The sequence below is a fragment of the Lactuca sativa genome, chromosome 8, assembly GCF_002870075.4.
Source record: "Lactuca sativa cultivar Salinas chromosome 8, Lsat_Salinas_v11, whole genome shotgun sequence".
NCBI classification, from domain to species: domain Eukaryota; kingdom Viridiplantae; phylum Streptophyta; class Magnoliopsida; order Asterales; family Asteraceae; genus Lactuca; species Lactuca sativa.
In genome coordinates this window covers 214,110,670-214,130,049 of record NC_056630.2, presented here as the reverse complement: position 1 = coordinate 214,130,049, position 19,380 = coordinate 214,110,670, and the positions used below count along the sequence as shown (strand labels likewise).

At 36.8% G+C, this 19,380-nt stretch overlaps 2 protein-coding genes across 3 annotated transcripts; both read left to right on the top strand.

The window, feature by feature from the left end:
• The first annotated feature begins 12,669 nt into the window (after positions 1-12,669).
• LOC111903729 (bZIP transcription factor 29) lies at positions 12,670-16,276 on the top strand. Of its 2 annotated transcripts, XM_052767083.1 has the most exons (5): positions 12,670-12,849; positions 12,969-14,383; positions 14,584-14,716; positions 14,950-15,034; positions 15,823-16,276. In XM_052767083.1, the coding sequence occupies exons 2-5, from the start codon at positions 13,098-13,100 to the stop codon at positions 16,017-16,019; spliced, it is 1,701 nt and encodes a 566-aa protein (XP_052623043.1). In that variant the 5' UTR covers positions 12,670-12,849; positions 12,969-13,097; the 3' UTR covers positions 16,020-16,276. The 2 variants fall into 2 exon arrangements, with proteins under 2 accessions (XP_052623043.1, XP_052623042.1); XM_052767082.1 differs by having other exon boundaries at positions 12,670-14,383.
• A 957-nt stretch (positions 16,277-17,233) lies between these two features.
• On the top strand, positions 17,234-18,124 carry LOC111903783 (uncharacterized). Its single transcript, XM_023899541.1, has one exon. It carries the CDS (start codon positions 17,234-17,236, stop codon positions 18,122-18,124), a length of 891 nt encoding a protein of 296 aa, XP_023755309.1.
• The last annotated feature ends 1,256 nt before the right edge of the window (positions 18,125-19,380 follow it).

Genomic DNA, 19,380 nt, shown 5'->3' with positions numbered 1-19,380 from the left:
AGACTTCAAAGGTTGTAATTATTTTCCTTTCCATGGTTGATTTAATCTCTCCATGATTCCAAAATGATTCTTGGTGGGTTAAAATTGTTTCAAGTTTATTCTATTTTTAAAGATTTCATTGTCTTTTTGTGCATTTTGGAAAACAATTTTTAATAAAAGCCAAAAACATTAAAATATGATAATCTATTTTTTATTTTTATCTGATTACTTGATTTGTTCTATTTTTTCTATGTAGAGACTATTATATATATTTCTTGTGTTTTTTTTCTAGGTACATGTTATTATGGAAATTGGGTAATCTAACCCATATAAATGATTATTTTAATAATAATAACCAAGTTATAATTGTTTTTTGAAAAATGACCACAATTTATGGAATACAGCATTTTGGAGTAGCTCTATTCATTTCAGAGCTTCTATTTCAAAATATGTCTCCATGCATTCCGGATTGACAAACTCAACTCTGAAGTACGATTGTAAAAATCGTACATAAATGTGACATTACGGAATCACAGACAGTCAGACACACATTCCAGACTCCAAAAAACAAGATTTTTCTTCCAATATATAAATGGTATCCCATGTTGTTAGTCACTTACTTCGAATCATATATAACTATTTATTATAACTGCTTCAAGATGAACTCTCAGACAGTGAACACGGAGAAAGTTTTACCAACCTGCATGTTTACTTACACAACCTTCGGCGGACCAACCATCATAGTAACACCAACATGAAAACAAATGTAATGGATCATTTCTAACTTTGTTTTGTGGCTATCGGATGTGTGGTAAAATTATTTTGTTCCATATTTAAATTGTTTCTTTGAAATTTATAATGTTTCTACAAATAATTGTTTTGTTTCTACAAAAATACAACTCCATGCATTTAAAGGTTGCTTGATGCCTTTCATCTTTATAGGTAGTGTCTGTCTAAGAGGGTACTACCTAAAGACATTGTTCGTAGTGGTTGCTACAAACATATGAGGTTGATGGAATCTCTTTTAGAAGTAGATAAGTATTGTTCATAACCATTATGGACGATGTCATTGGTTATTGCATAGGCTAGGTATTGCTTTATTCTTTTCATGAGTATTGTTGTAAGAGTATGTTCATATATTTACCTGATTTTCAACAAACATTATGTCGGCTAAGTCATGATGCACGTGAGGTGCTTGCCAACATAGGTCAATCGAAATGGGAAAGAACCTGTTTCTTTAACATCCATTAGAATGCACTTAACATTGATCTTCCACAATTCATCCTGGTGTTATCGGTTAATCAATGCAATATACCGATAATAAAGCTTAGTGAGACAATTTGTGACTAATCCAACAGACTTTTATTGAAAGCAGTCTAATAGGAGGTCAAATACCAAAAAATATTGAATTATTTTTTCTTGTACAATAACCATAAATGATAATATTTTACTTTTAATTGGGTTTAACTAGTGTGCTCACCCGATATGCAGAGATGGTGCTTCATAGGAGGATGCAAAAGTTTGTTCAGTAGCAAGTAACAAAGATCCTACCCGAGATCGTGTCTCCGTTCCCGTTCGACATTTTTCAAGATTTTTATTTTAAAACAACTTTGTGTTGTAGATCTAAACTACCACACATGTTTATGTAGGCATCACACTATTCAAATATCACATATTTAGACGATATTGTTAAGATATATTACTGGGTTGAAGTGTTTCTAACTACATACCATATGCAAAATGTACACCCTCTTCCCTCTCCATCTGAATGGGAGATACCATACCCATTTATGGTTGTTTTAATCCCTATGTAACTGTATATTTATTTTTATCGTAATTAACTATGTTTGTAATCGATTTGGAGTGACTAATGAAAATTACTATTGCCTAATATTTTTTACAAATTACAAAGATAAAAAAATATAATTTAGAAATAACATAAAGTTCTTTAATGTACAAATAACAAAATACATAATTTAAAATTACAAGACATCTTTTAAAAGATCCTAAGCATCTTCGTATGGAAAATCAACCCTGTAATTCTTGTGTCTATATTCCACCATTTCTAGTTACAAAATTACTTGTTCATCTTCATCCAATAATATATTGTCGATCTTGTTATAAATTTTGATAAAATTCTTCACCTTTAAGCGTATGTCTAAAAACTTTGTCTTCACTTCTTCTTCAGTTTGATACTCTCCAACATATAACTCAAAGTGAAATATATATTTCAATCGGACCCAAATTCATTCGTACACGAGATGTGGTAGAACGATGACAACCATATCATCCTCAATGGTTATCCAAGCTTGAACAAGTGAACTCTCTTCTTGTGTAGTCAATGCCTACGGTTAATTAATTGTTCTTCTGAAGTTGGAAAAGTTCTTAAATTCCAATCTATTGTTTATAGTTGTCCATTCTAAATTATATATCATTCTAGACTGGCATTTCAGACGTTAAATCAATCATTATGTCATAGATTCCTGACATTCTGAACTTACATACACACATTCCGAACATACAGTTACGAGCATAGATTTCGGAGACATATTTCATACAAACCATTCCGAACACCTTGTTCCGGACACATTATATTTTCTTACGACCTCACACTATTAATATGGAGGTACCATACATCGCAAATGTAGTACATTACCAAAGTAAAAACTTAAGAATGAGTTCATCTGAGTTTGGTGTTTAACAATGTGAAGAAGAAGATAGTTATGCTTGTTTAGATATTAACCCGATTCTAGAAGGCCCTAATTTCCTACTCCGAAATAAAATGTCTGATGACATTTTCGAAGCTATGATGGCCGCCGAAGAAGCCAATGAAATGGACTCTTAAATAAGTCGGACACCCAATCAACGTGCATACGATCTAGCGGAACAAGTAAATGAAAAAGAAAAATAGGTTGTTGAAACTTTGAAAAAAGTCAAAGAAGCTAAGAAGTGGATTCGGGATGCAAATCCAGAGATTAATAAGCTTCGGGCAGAATGGGACCATCTAACATATGTTGTTAGAATTAGATGAGATTTTAACGACCGTTAACAAAATATGTATCCCTTACAATCACCTAATTTGTGGAAACCAATATAAGTATGTAATAGCTTTTGTAACAATCGTTGAACTAATGTTAATGAAAAATAATGTAATTTTAGATAACCCTACCATTTCTTTTACATTAAAGTTTGAAATGAAATTGCAATATTCAAAATTAGAGTGCATTTTTAGGATAACCGGGAACTTGCATTCGGTGCAAACTTGTAGTGTCTACATGATTTTCAAATAATTTCATGTAGGTCACAATTAGGCTAAACCCATTATCAGTCATTTGCACCCGTTCTTTTATTGTTGCACTTGTCTTGCATGCTTCTTTGATAAGGTTCATTGTATTCACAAACTGTCGTATATCTTCAGACATCGTAATGAGGATTATTTGTATAATATACAATGCTAGTTTTCTATGCTTTTCAACTGCAGAAGGTAGTAATGGGATTTCCCGTATTACCATTTGTTGTTTCACACGTTAATAATCACGAATCATTTCTAACGTAGTCGTATCAACAAGTTGTTGTTGCTTTTCTTCAAGTAGTATTTCATATTCTATTAGTAACATATCATCATCGATCAAGTCACTAGATGTTGGAGACTGGAATTAATATATATATATATATATATATATATATATATATATATATATATATATATATATATATATATATATATATATATATATATACACACACACAAGGTTGTAGAACTCGTTACTCGGTACCTGTTCGGCCGACTACCGAGTAGCGAGTACTCGGGAAGTACTCGGATTTGGATATTTTGTGTAGAAATATTTTTAGAAAAATTATATATGTCAAAATAATAAGATAAAATCATAAGTTGATTGAAATATATAACAAAATTGGATACATGTGAATACATAAAAAATGAAAAACACATAATGGTCTCACTTCGTGAATAATTGTTGAAAATTTAAGATATATATGTAGTAATAATCGCATGTGTGTGTGTTAAATAATAAATCATTAAGTATATTATACATATTAATCACCGAGTTGACCGAATTTCACAACACTACTCAGTCCGTAAGGGGCCGATCAGGAAGTACTCGGGATTATGTAACTCGCCTCGACAAGGGGGGAGTAGCGAGTACTCGGAGGAGTAATCGGCAAACTCGGCGAGTTTTACAACACTGCACACACACACACACACATATTAAAAACCAACTTGCATAAACATATCCAAACTTAAAACCAAGTTGTAGAAACATATTCGTAACAAAACTTATAAATTCGCGACTACTCTATAATAACAAGTTTGTCTAAACTTGCTTCGATCTCATCTTTCAGAGTTCTATTTACTTTCGATTTAAGCTTTAACACAAATTTTGATTTCTTTCTTAATTTTATAGGTGTCTTTGGTGGTTTAATTATTTATTTATTTTTGTCTAATTCAACATCGTGGTATTTTATTTGCAAAACAAAACCCCAATAACATTTTAATATATTACCATAAAATTAAAATAAAATAGTTATTACAATTTTTTTTAATTCAGTTTTACCTTTATCAGACGCAATTCTAAAAGCTCATCCTATAAACTGAATACAATTTATTCGTCCGTAACACCCACTTTTTTAATAACATCCATACAAATTGATCTTTAGACTAATACGGGGTATTTAACAATATAAGATATTAGAGAGTAACACTGAAATTGTTTGATGAATCCATGGTAAAACCTTTGTTCAAAAATGCACATAGCATGAGTTTCAAATTTTCAAAATTCAAAATGCTCATATATATATATATATATATATATATATATATATATATATATATATATATATATATATATATATATATATATATATATATATATATAGGGTTAGGTTATTTTGTTTCTAGTAACTATGTAACACCGTGAATTTCAAAATAATTTTTCGCATAATATAAAACATTTTCATTTAATTTTCATAAAAGCATCGATGTTTTAAGACTCCAATCCATATCATACAAAAATCCCAATATCACATATCATAAAAATCCCATGCGTGTGTACAGATCAAGCCGGCGCCTTCCCACGGTCATCACTAGTACCTGAAACAAACAACACTAACACTATAAGCACAAAGCTTAGTGAGTTCCCCAAAATACCACACATAACACATATTAGCCACTCGAGGCTATAACTCTGTGGGTCCGTAGACCCTACTCTGTGAACCCACTGGTTCTAACTCTGGGAACCTTCCGGTTCCAACTCTACAAACATGCACAGCATAAATCACATAGAAATAATGTAGTACAACACATAACATACATATAGCATACAAATACTCTGTCACATAACTCTGATTACCTACTCAAGGTAAAGTATAGTGAGAAGACTCACCTCGCGTATCTCGATACTCGCAAATCCCGGAAATCACTCGCGCTCGATCCCCCGAGCTATAATCCTCCTATAACACAATATATCTCTAATTAACACTTTCTCAACTAAGGTTGACTACCCCTATCAAGTCAACACTGGTCAACTCTGGTCAACGGTCAGCGGTCAACTTTGACCGGACTCGGCGAGTGCACTAGAGCGACTCGGCGAGTCTATACGTGTTCACTGACTCCCTAGGATCCTCTTTTGACACGTCGAGTACTTCCCTGACTCGACGAGTTCCACCTGGCATGAATCGCGGGGCCACCACGACTCAACTCGCCGAGTCTCAAGAACAACTCGGCGAGTTCCAGCTCGACTCAGTCCACCTGTCAACCCTCTCTAACTCTCACTGACTCACTGAGTCAACCCTTAACTCGGCAAGACCACTCGCTGAGTGGTTAAGGACAATCTTCATGCTACTCGCCGAGTCTGTTCTTCGGACTCGGCGAGTCCATGCCATGCATCAACTCAAACTCGCTCCTGAGGTCAGATATGCTCCAACAACTCATAGATCTAGCCCTCCCAAGCACATTCATCACGTAAAGTTACAATCTTGGCTACCATGAAACGCCTATAAGGCTCCTTTTGGTGAAATGACCTCTAAAACGGTAACCTAAGTCCCCAACTCAAAAGGAAAAGCATAAAGCAGGGCATTTGGGACTCTCTGGACCTACTAAGGTCCAGATCTAGGTACCATTTCCCCATGGGACCTCTCACACTCCAAATACAAGGCAAACAAGGCATGAAGAAACCCTAGATTTGACCATATCAAGAAAAACACGAGAATAAGCTCTGAATGTTACCTCAAATAGCTTCCTCTGCCGAAATGGGAGTAGATCCAAGCTCCCCAACTCTCCTAGCTTGGCCTTCCTCTTCCTTTCTTGCAAATACACACAAAAATGATGAATAATGGCCTCTTATCTCACTCACAAGAACTCTCAGCTGCTCTGGTGCTCTCAAGGTCGAAGGTAGCCGCAATGAAGGGCCATAAGGTCCTTTAAATAGGGCTCAGGACCGGGAAATTAGGGTTTCATTAAACAGCATGGACTCGCCGAGTCCATTCCTTGGACTCGCCGAGTCCAGGCACGAACCCGCGTCCAAAACCGCGATCCTAATCGGCGAGTTTGAGCTCCAACTCGCCGAGTCCCCTCACAAAACACCAATATATGAATAAATAATATCTGGGAATCCGGGCTGTTACAATTCTCCCCCACTAGAACTAGACTTCGCCCTCGAAGTCTCGCTCTGCAAATAACTCCGGATGCTGCTCACGCATCTCACGCTCCGGCTCGCAGGTCATCTCGGACCCCTTCCGATGCTGCCACTGAACCAAAACCAGGGGTACCTCCTTGTTCCTCAGAACCTTGATTTTCCGATCTCTGATGGCCACTGGTCTCTCAGCATAATTCAGGCTCGCATCCACCTGAATATCCTCTAATGGAACCACTGTCGACTCATCGGCTATACACTTCCTCAGCTGCGACACATGAAAAGTGTCGTGAATCTGCCCCAACTCTACTGGCAAATCCAAACGATAGGCTACCCGGCCTACCCTCGCGATCACTCGGAAAGGACCAATATATCGGGGCCCCAACTTGCCCCTCTTCCTAAATCGAATCACTCCTTTCCAAGGAGAGACCTTCAGGAGTACAAGGTCGCCGACCTGAAACTCAAGCTCGGACCGGCGTCTGTCTGCATAACTCTTCTGTCGGCTCTGAGCGGTCAACAACCTCTGTTTGACCTGCTGGATCTGCTCTGTCGTCTGAAGCACGATCTCTGTACTGCCCATCACCCGTTGTCCAACCTCTCCCCAACAAATGGGGGTCCAACACCTCCTCCCATACAACAGCTCAAAGGGCGGCATACCAATGCTCGAATGATGGCTGTTGTGGTAGGAAAACTCTGCCAAGGGCAAATATGCATCCCAGCTACCCCCGAAATCCAACACACATGCCCGGATCATGTCCCCGAGTGTCTGAATCGTCCGTTCACTCTGACCGTCTGTCTGGGGATGATATGCGGTACTAAAATGCAGTCTATTACCCAACTCCTCATGAAAATTCTTCCAGAATCTGGAGGTGAAACGCACATCACGGTCTGAAACGATCGAGATCGGCACCCCATGCCTAGATACCACTTCCCTCACATACACCTCTGCCAATTTCTCTGCTGAAGAACTCTCGCTGATAGCAAGAAAATGAGCGCTCTTCGTCAACCTGTCCACAATCACCCAAATTGCATCAACTCCTCTGGCAGTCCTTGGCAATTTGGTGACGAAATCCATGGTGATCTGTTCCCACTTCCATTCGGGAACCTCCAATGGCTGCAACTTACCATGCGGCCTCTGGTGATCGTCCTTAACCCTACGGCAGGTCAAGCACCTCTCAACAAACCATGCAACATCCCTCTTCATACAGGGCCACCAATACTCCTTTCTCAGGTCCAAATACATCTTATCAATATTAATATCACATAACATGAGGGTATTTTGGGAAATCACCGTTCGGGTGCGGACTGATCGTACACACAACTCTGCTCTGCGTTTTTCCAAAAATCTTTTACTCTTTTTGAAAATACTTCTCAAATCCTCAGTTTGAGTTCAAATACGCCCGAAGGTGTACTCGAATCCCTCAAACCAAGGCTCTGATACCAACTTGTAACACCGTGAATTTCAAAATAATTTTTCGCATAACATAAAACATTATCATTTAATTTTCATAAAAGCATCGATGTTTTAAGACTCCAATCCATATCATACAAAAATCCCAAGATCACATATCATAAAAATCCCATGCGTGTGTACAGATCAAGCCGGCGCCTTCCCACGGTCATCACTAGTAACTGAAACAAACAACACTAACACTATAAGCACAAAGCTTAGTGAGTTCCCAAAATACCACACATAACACATATTAGCCACTCGAGGCTATAACTCTGTGGGTCCGTAGACCCTACTCTGTGAACCCACTGGTTCTAACTCTGGGAACCTTCCGGTTCCAACTCTATAAACATGCACAACATAAATCACATAGAAATAATGTAGTACAGCACATAACATACATATAGCATACAAATACTCTGTCACATAACTCTGATTACCTACTCAAGGTAAAGTATAGTGAGAAGACTCACCTCGCGTATCTCGATACTCGCAAATCCCGGAAATCACTCGCGATCGATCCCCCGAGCTATAATCCTCCTATAACACAATATATCTCTAATTAACACTTTCTCAACTAAGGTTGACTACCCCTATCAAGTCAACACTGGTCAACTCTGGTCAACGGTCAACGGTCAACTTTGACCGAACTCGGCGAGTGCACTAGAGCGACTCGGTGAGTCTATACGTGTTCACTAACTCCCTAGGATCCTCTTTTGACACGTCGAGTACTTCCCTGACTCGACGAGTTCCACCTGGCATGAATCGCGGGGCCACCACGACTCAACTCGTCGAGTCTCAAGAACAACTCGGCGAGTTCCAGCTCGACTCAGTCCACCTGTCAACCCTCTCTAACTCTCCCTGACTCACTGAGTCAACCCTTAACTCGGCAAGACCACTCGCTGAGTGGTTAAGGACAATCTTCATGCTACTCGCCGAGCCTGTTCTTCGGACTCGGCGAGTCCATGCCATGCATCAACTCAAACTCGCTCCTGAGGTCAGATCTGCTCCAACAACTCATAGATCTAGCCCTCCCAAGCACATTCATCACGTAAAATTACAATCTTGGCTACCATGCAACGCCTATAAGGCTCCTTTTGGTGAAATGACCTCTAAAATGGTAACCTAAGTCCCCAACTCAAAAGGAAAGGCATAAAGCAGGGCATTTGGGACTCTCTGGACCTACTAAGGTCCAGATCTAGGTACCATTTCCCCATGGGACCTCTCACACTCCAAATACAAGGCAAACAAGGCATGTAGAAACCCTAGATTTGACCATATCAAGAAAAACACGAGAATAAGCTCTGAATGTTACCTCAAATAGCTTCCTCTGCCGAAATGGGAGTAGATCCAAGCTCCCCAAATCTCCTAGCTTGGCCTTCCTCTTCTTTTCTTGCAAATACATACAAAAATGATGAATAATGGCCTCTTATCTCACTCACAAGAACTCTCAGCTGCTCTGGTGCTCTCAAGGTCAAAGGTAGCCGCAATGAAGGGCCATAAGGTCCTTTAAATAGGGCTCAGGACCGGGAAATTAGGGTTTCATTAAACAGCATGGACTCACCGAGTCCATTCCTTGGACTCGCCGAGTCCAGGCATGAACCCGCGTCCAAAATCGCGATCCTACTCGACGAGTTTGAGCTCCAACTCGCCGAGTCCCCTCACAAAACACCAAAAATATATGAATAAATAATACCTGGGAATCCGGGCTGTTACAAACTATTATGTGCTAGAATGCACAAATCTGGACCATTGGATGAAATATAATCAAATGTTATGATCTGAGGGTCTATGATAGTAGAATAAGATACCATGTACCACATAATCACACAAATTTCAGCATAAGGGCATTTTAGTCAATTAACCTATATTAAAAAAGGAAAATTTTGGATTTTTAGGGATAATTAATTCCTTTATTTTTAAAAATCTGAATATTTTAAATTAATTCAAAATTAAAAATCCGATTTTATCCTGTCAGAATGATAGAATGTTAACCATAAACTAGTAAATACATTTTTCGATTTTATTCTGTCAGAATGACAAAATGTCAACCATAAACTAGTAAATACATTATGAAAAGACTACACAAAATCAATTCTTGAACTAATAATATACCAAATTATTACATTGTATGATTGTGATTCATTGAATAATAACAACATTCAGAAAGAAAAAAGAAAAAAAAAAACATCAAAATCTAACAAAAACACTAATCTATTCTGAGAGAATATTATTTTTAAGCAACACTTTATACATTGTAGCAAAACACATTCTGGTATAATACACTCTCGTTCTCTATGTTTTCTTCCTTCTCCACATCAATGTTAGCCTCATCAAAACCTAAATCCACAAAGAAAATATAATCAAGTTTCAAAAATCAAAAAATTCAATGCATTCTAAGAGAATAAAAACTATAAATTCTGACAGAATGTATTAAAGACTATAAAGTTTGACAGAATATAATAGAAAATAAAAACTATAAATTCTAACAGAATGTAGTAGAGACTATAAAGTCAACCATAAAGCATCAAAAATTCATTACCAGTTAAACAAATATACTTGTTGTTAACAATTATTCTCAAACATTCTAACAAAATACATTTATATAAATAAATTCTAATATAATACATTACAGAATTCAAGAGTTGTGATTGATTACATAATTCAAGAGTTCTGATTGAATACAATGCACTTGAAAACTTGCTCATTTCAGGAAACAAGTCCTTAAAGGCATCTCATGCATCATCATGTATCATATTTTAATGCATGATAATATACAAGTTAAACAAATTTCCACCCTTAAATAAAATTTGTAATCAATTTGTAAAATTTGCCTCCCATTCGAGAAATTTTAGGCTCCCCTGCTGAATTCTATTACATTGAGGCTTCCTTTGTACAAAGAGCATGCCGAATTGTGTCCAAATCAAACAAAATTTACAAAATTTGCAAAAATCTAACAATCATTTAACCATAATAATAGAGAAATAACAAAAATTCAACAACAAAATCATCATCATCATAATATTATATACATAAATCCAACAAGGAGAATTCTTACCGGAGGCTCAGGTGATGGAGGAGGAGACTAATCAATGGAAATGTCAGATTCTTAAAGCAGCTTAACCCATAAAACAATCGTTGTTTCATCATGTTTTAATTCTATCTGAAATCGCTTCCTATCATTCTGTACATCAGAAGAAGATTCATTCACTAGCAACCGACCACCAGCAGCGGCGGCAGCACCACCACTCTTGCTGTCACTCTCCATTTCAGAAACTTTTGAGAGTAAGAAACAAATGCCCTTTCTTCCACGTATTTTATTATTTGCAGGTCTGATTTGTTTCATGGAGTGGTAATGGACGATGATGGATGTTGTCGGCGATTGTGACGAACGCGGTGAAGGGTTCGACAAAGGGGATCGATGGTATGTAGGGCATTGCGATTGAAGAATAGCAAAATTCTGGTGAATAAGATGTCAGATAAAAGAGATATTAGGTCAAACCTAATTATTTTGTTTCCTTAATTGAAATGATTTAATTAAATGATCTCATTAATTGAATGTGTCAAAAACCCAGAAATATCATTTTGATTTAATTAATTATTTGCTAAATTATATATATATATATATATATATATATATATATATATATATATATATATATATATATAGGGTTAGGTTATTTTGTTTTCACTATCTATTGTGTGCATGTATGACTGATTCCGGACCAATCATTTTAGTTATTTTAAGAAAGTAATTAATGCATATTACATGTTGAAGATATAATAAATATTAATTACATCTTCAGCATTTAATATACATTAATTATTTTCTTAAAATAACTAAAATGATTGGTCCAGAATCAGTCATACATGCACACAATAGATAGTGAAAATATTTGAACTTAACTATATATATATATATATATATATATATATATATATATATATATATATATATATATATATATATATATATATATATATATATATATATATCACATTGGGTTACAATAGTGTCTTGGCCATTTTGGTATTGTCCAAAACGGTCATTCCAAACAAAGTGTTTACTTTTAAAAGAATAGTTATTTTTGTTAAATATAAAAAAAAAAAATATTGTTAGATTACTTGATTTATTATTATCTATCTTTCTTGTTGGATTTGTTGAATGTACGATTAGTTGGTGAAAGACATTCACAAGTGTAGTTTGACATTCACTTTTTTTAACTACCACACACGTTATAATTTGCCCAAAGTAGATGAGAATTTGGTTCCAATATGAACATGAATTACAATATCTTTTCATTTCAAATAAAAAATATATTACCTAAAAATAAAATATATTGTTGCTTATTATTAAACCATATCTAGATAGGAAACAATTAAAAAATGAAGGAAAAAAAAAGGAAGAAGAAGTAAAAGATGTGTAATAGAAGATTTATTGCTCCATGATCTGCGGTGATGGAGGGAGAAATTGTGTTTGGATTAGTCTACTAGTCAAACATCGGTCGGAATGAAATTGAAATTCACCCCAAATTCACATTCAAATTCCTATCAAAAACCCTTATTAAATTCACGCGTAAATCACTACCATCTACAAGTAGTAGCAGTCATGAAATCCGTGTACAAGTCATCGTCATCGATATATACAACATACAACAATTATTAACTTTGGTGTGAGAAATTTCTGGACTTTCTAGAGAGAGAAAACCCCAACTTCGTCGTCACCATTCGCCGGACCTTACAACAACCCCTTCTCACCGAAATTTGTCGGTAAACTCTTTGTTTCTTTTTGAATTATGTTGGGTTTTGGTTTTTTTGGATTAGGGTTTGAACTTGGTCGGTGATGTTTCGAATTGGGTCCTTCATTTCATTTTTGTTGTGTGTACTAGGTTTTTGTTTCTATTGTTTCACCATTTCTGAGGGATTGGGCTGAAAAGTGTGTCTAGGGTTTTTAAATTATTCTGATCGATTGAGCAGTGGTGGGGTTTTTGGGTGAGAATCCGGGAAATTGTAAAGAAATGGGGGATACTGAGGAAGGAAACAGTGATATGATCCAAAGAGTACAATCTTCCTTCGGAACTTCGTCATCATCGGTTCCTAAACAACAACAACAAAAGCCTGTCAATTTTAATCAACTTGATATACCGCAGTTGAACACAGCACAGTTTCGTGGTCAAACTCGACAGTTTTCCCCAAATTATAACCTTGATAACAGCAGTAAAAGAGTCGGAATCCCGCCGTCTCACCCGCAGTTTCCTCCGGTATCCCCTTACTCACAGATTCCGGTGACCCAGAGCTCCGGGAATACTCATAAAATCGGGGGTTCACAGAGTTTCAATCATAGCAATCACAGCCCAGGGCCATCGCATTCACGATCATTATCACAGCCTTCTTTCTTCCCCCTCGATTCTCTTCCTCCTTTGAGTCCATCCCCATATCGCGATTCCCCTTCAGCACGCTCCTCCGATCAGGTCATAACCGATGTTTCCATGGAAGATCGTGACGCAAATGCACACTCTTTATTACCTCCTTCTTCACCTTTCGCAAGGAGCAATTCCGGCAATTCTACTCGAACGGAGAATCTTCCACCACGGAAAGCACACAGACGTTCCAACAGTGATATCCCATTTGGATTCTCAACAATCTTACAATCCTCTCCACCATTGATTCCGTTAAGAACTCCCAACACTTTAGACAGGGTTACATCTTCAAACAATCAAGCGTCAAAGCCAATCCAGTTAGTGAAACGCGAATCAAGCTGGGAAAAAAGTGGAGGCGAGGGTAATGCAGAAGGAATGGGAGAAAGAAAATCCGAAGGGGAAGTTGTTGACGATTTGTTTTCTGCTTATATGAATCTTGAAAATCTCGACACATTAAACTCTTCTGGAACTGACGATAAACAAGGAACTGAGAATCGTGAAGATTTAGATAGTCGAGCTAGTGGAACAAAAACAAATGGAGGTGATAGCAGTGATAATGAAGCTACAAGTAGTGTTAATGATAAAGGGATTAAAAGAAGTGCAGGTGGAGACATTGCTCCAACAACAAGGCATTATAGAAGTGTGTCAATGGATAGTTTTATGGGGAGGATGAACTTTGCTGATGAATCACCTAAGCTTCCTCCTTCTCCTGGAGGGCATATTGGTCAATTATCCCCAAATAATTCAATCGACTCAAATTCAAATACAAATACGTTTAGTTTGGAGTTTGGAAATGGTGAGTTTACAGGGGCTGAGCTCAAGAAAATCATGGCTAATGAGAAACTTGCAGAGATTGCTTTATCTGATCCCAAACGAGCCAAAAGGTATGTAGCTTTTTTCAAATTCTGTTAATTTGTAAAAAAAAAAAAAAAGTGAAACCTTGTTGCATTAACTCTATAGACTATTTGGTCTACAGTTTTGTTATACTTTTTTTTCCAGTAATATTTACATTAGAATTGGAGAAATCTGAATATTTATTTTGATATTTGAATAAACAAATATTTTTTTTCGTGATGTGTTTTAGGATTTTGGCAAATCGACAATCTGCTGCAAGATCAAAAGAGAGGAAAATGCGTTACATTACAGAATTGGAGCACAAGGTTCAAACTTTACAGACTGAAGCAACCACATTATCTGCACAGCTTACCTTATTACAGGTGGGCATTTTTGTAAATTCTTGAATTCAAAAAACAACAACAATGTTCTTTCATTGATTTGTTTTTATTGTATCATTCTACTTTCATTTTTTTTACTATTTTAGCATCTCATCCAAATACAAATCAATTTTCATTGCTGTAATTGGGTAGGTTTTTCAAAGTAGGAAAATGATTGAAATAGTTTTTTATTTTTTATGTTTTTGTTTTTATTCATTAATTTTGTTGCAATACAGAGAGATTCAGCAGGACTTACAAGTCAAAATAATGAGCTAAAGTTTCGTCTGCAAGCTATGGAACAACAAGCCCAACTTCGAGATGGTATATATTATTAGTATATAAAATGCCTTCTTTCTTTTTTTATATGCATTTATAAAAAGGTGGGACTAGGAAGTCGCTTTCGATCTCTCGTGTGTGCAAAAGACGTAAATGCCCTTCTCATCCTCATCGTTAAAAAATAACCCTATAAAAAAGCCTACACCAGTCCTGTCCTGTGTAACAACAACCGCAACCGCAGGGTTGTTGCGTCACACATGACAGAACAGGACTGGATAGGCTTTTTCATAGGGTTATTTTTTAACGATGAGGATGAGAAGGGCATTTATGTCTTTTGTATAAACAAGAGATCAAAAGTGACTCCTAGTCCCACCTTTTTGGTTGGGAAAAAAGTTACAACTTTTGTCCTACTGGAGACTGACACTAAAAGAACAAAAGTTGCAACTATCTTCCCAACCAAAAAGGTGGGATTGGGAGGCTTTTTCGATCTCTCGTTTGTACAAAAGACGGGAATGCCCTTCTCATCCTCTTATCATTAAAAAATAACCCTATAAAAAAGTCTGGTCCAGTCTGGTGTAACAACCGCAGCGTTGCTGCGGTTGTTGGCTCACACATGACAGGACTGGACTAGACTTTTTTATAGGGTTATTTTTTAATGATAAGAGAATGAGAAGGGCATTCCCGTCTTTCGTACAAACAAGAGATCGAAAACGACTCCCAGTCCCACCTTTTTGGTTGGGAAAATAGTTGCAACTTTTGTGTTATTGGCGTGAGTCTAGTCTAAGTGCTAATTTTGCCCTTATTTATGGTTTTAAATTTTGTGATGATGTCAGCATTAAACGAGGCTTTGACAGCGGAAGTCCAACGTTTAAAAATCACAACTGCGGAATTAAATGGAGACACTGCAAAGTTTTCTCAACTTTCAATCAGCTCACAAATGTTCCAGTTACACATGCAACAACAACAGCAGCAGCAACAGACAGAACAGCAAAATGGTGGTGCAGCCACTAAGCACGAGTCAAACCAATAGGATCCACCCGGTGAAGGAGTGATGGTTTTTGTGTCTTTTCGGGAGTACAGACTGCAGGTTCTTTTAGTAACTTATTATATAATACAAGACTTAGCGGGTTTGATCTTGGATCAAGCTTTTCTAGCCATTCGTTATTTATATTTATATATATATATATCATATATACTATATACTATATACACAGTCGTTGGTGTTTTGAAGCTTTTTATTTGTTCATGATCTTGAAAAAAATGTATGAGATTTGAATTTGTTCTTTATTTTCTTGTTTATGATGATGAGGAGTTGTTGAAGTTTTTAAGCTTTTGTTTCTAGATGTTCCAGTTTTGCTAAATCAGTCGTTGGGTATTATTTTGTCACTTTAGATCTAGGTAAGTTTAACTGATAAGAACTTATTTGTAAGAATAAAATGTTACCCAACTTTTCAAAAGCATTCTACTTTTACCATGCGAGATTTCTACCAATTTTCAATGAAAATATAGGACTATATTTCGTTATGATGGTAATAAACATTTGATAGACTATCGAAAGTTTAAAATTTTTAACAGAAGACCATACTCGAAAACTTTAACGCAAAGAAATTGTTTTGTGTTTGGCAAAAATTAGTTGGTAGCTCAAAGCTCTTCTATTTTAAATTTTCTTTATAGAATCGTAATCGGAGATGTTCTTGAATGTAAAGAAATTGTTCTGTATTTGGAAAAGGCTAACCGATCATGTTCTATATTTGGTAAAATTAGTTCATTTGAAAGATATAAAATACATTTTTGAAAGATATAAGAAGACATAAAAACTAACTAAAAGCTGCTAAAAGGTGTTGGAATTCTAAGTCGAGTAGGACGAGACCAAATAAATTTGGGATCATGGCAAGTTGGACATAGTTTCCTAATTGTATTCTAATTCAAGTTGGTAATTAGAACCTATAAATACATGTCTAGATCAAGTATAGGATCGTAGAAACAGATTGTATCTGATATTGGTTTTGAGTTATTTTCCAATTAATCAAAGAGGTATTTGATTAAAACTGTTTTGCAATTACGTTTTATAAACTAGAATTGGTATCAGAGCTACAACATCTTGAAACAGAAACAAAGACAAGTTATCCTGAGTATAGGTGATCGATAATTGGCTTCTGCAATTCTCGATAGAAATCGTTAAAGAGCCAAGGAACCGAAGGCTGGTGAGATCGATCTTGTGACCTGTTGACGAGCTAGGTCAACATGTTGAATACAGGTGGAGACGGAGGAGTCGCTCCGGTGAATATGAAGGAAGTTGGATCCACCACAGTTGTCTGTCCCATGCTATCATCAACTAACTACACCGTTTGGGCCCTACGAATGAAGGTAGTTCTCAGAATCCATAAGGCCTGGACTGTAATTGATCCGAGAACAGAAAAGAATGAAGAGAAAGATTACTTTGCAATAGGATTGTTGTATCAGGCAATCCCGGAGGATCTAATCATGCAAATCGGAGATGTGGAATTTGCCAAGCGACTCTGGGAAGCGATTAAGGCGAGATATATAGGTGATGATCATGTGAAAGAGGCTCGGTTGCAAACCCTTAACGCCGAATTTGATCGACTGAAGATGCATGAGTCTGAATCAATCGATAGCTATGCTGGAAAGCTATCCGGAATCGCGTCCAAATCGGCGGCACTCGGTAAGACGAGTGAGGAATCGAAGTTAATAAAGAAATTCCTCAAAACTCTTCCTAGGTCGAAATTTATCCAAATCGTTGCCTCCCTTGAGCAAGTCTTGGACCTAAAGATGGTAGGATTTGAAGATGTCATTGGAAGGCTCAAGGCTTACGAAGAGAGAATTAGGGAAGAAGATATCAGTGAGGCAGATCAGTCGAAGGTGTTGTTTGCAAAGAAATCGACTAGTTCTCACAGTAGAGCGAAAGGAGAGTGGAAAGGAACGAGTCAATCAAATGGGTCTAATAATGCAAATGGGTTTAATGGGACTGATGGGTCAAGTGGATCTAGATCTGGTGGGTTATTTGGGTCAGGCGGGCCCAAAGGGAATAATAGGGTTTCTCAAAGTAATCGGCCCAATAAACAACCCAATTCTGATTTATCTCAACCCAATTCCAACAATTGCAAGAAAATGTAATTGTTGTTGTGATAAAAATCGAAAAAATAGGAAAAAGACCGATCTAAGGTGATTTGTTTTCAGTGTGACACACTGGGTCACTTTGCCTCTGATTGTCCTGAACGACTCCAAAAATTACAAGAAGGTGATTTTTCGAAATGTGACGACAGCGACGAGCCTGTGTTTTAAAATACGAATCGGGGTTAAAGAAATCTCTAGAAGGACTTAGAGATTTGGGGGTGATTGTTGGAATCCTAAGTCGAGTAGAACTTAGAGTCCAAGTAAACTTGTGATTATGACAAGTTGGTGATAGTTTCCTAATTGTATTCTAATTCAAGTTAGTAATTAGAACCTATAAATTGTTGGTGATTTTAGTATCACCATGTCATTTTAAGTAACTGGAACTAACATGTGAGCAAAGGGGCTTCATGATTTGTACTCTAATACATGTACGGGGTTGTGCGGAGTGCATGCATGTATAAGATTGAGTCAGAAGCCGGTTCGACGACTAGTCGGGGGTCCGTGGGTAGCGCCCCCCGGTCCGGGGTTTCCAAAGGGGCAGCGCTAGCGGGGTCCAAGGGGCAGAGCCCCTGGTTGGGGTCCCGCTAGTTAGTTTTCCATGTGAGAACATAATGGAAAACTCTATTCTTGAGGGTGATTATGGTAAAACTAACGAAACTCGTTAGTTTTTAGTAACCCTAATCCAGATTAATATTACTTGCTTCCAAAACAACTAATGACGGCCCAACCCTAATGAAACTCTAATCGTGTTTAATATATAAACAACTCTTCCTTTCCAGAAGGGGTTATTGTCACACCCCCAAACCCAAGGATGGCGGAAACGTCCGGGGGTGGAGGACTTCATGTATAGTATCATAACAACAATGACAATAGTGATGAAAGTAAACACAATCAACATATATATAATTGAAAGAGTTACATCATTGTAGAAATTACATGTTTCAAAATCAATTACAATATGTTGACAAAATATGAAATGTTTGACGCCTTAACGTCCCATCCTCAAAATGCACTTGATTTCCCGTTTAGTGATTTACTGAGAATACAAGTTGTTTGAAAAAGTGTCAACACAAAGTTTGGTGAGTTCATAAGTTTTTGAGATAAAGAGTTTGGAAACCGTTCTTTGTAATGTGTTGTGTGTCACCAAGAAAAATCCAATATTTTCCTTTAAAAAGTTATGAGGTCCTAAATCCCAGAACCAAGAATGAACAAGTATTTTCCATACTTCATGATATAACCGTGGTTTTAAATCAGCA

Bases quoted from the DNA above. Each gene is read 5' to 3' on its own strand.
- LOC111903729 (XM_052767083.1), top strand. From the start codon at position 13,098: ATGGGGGATACTGAGGAAGGAAACAGTGATATGATCCAAAGAGTACAA. The intron at 14,717-14,949 runs GTGGGCATTTTT...GTTGCAATACAG, and splicing joins CACAGCTTACCTTATTACAG to AGAGATTCAGCAGGACTTAC. The intron at 15,035-15,822 runs GTATATATTATT...TGATGATGTCAG, and splicing joins ACAAGCCCAACTTCGAGATG to CATTAAACGAGGCTTTGACA.
- LOC111903783 (XM_023899541.1), top strand. From the start codon at position 17,234: ATGTTGAATACAGGTGGAGACGGAGGAGTCGCTCCGGTGAATATGAAG.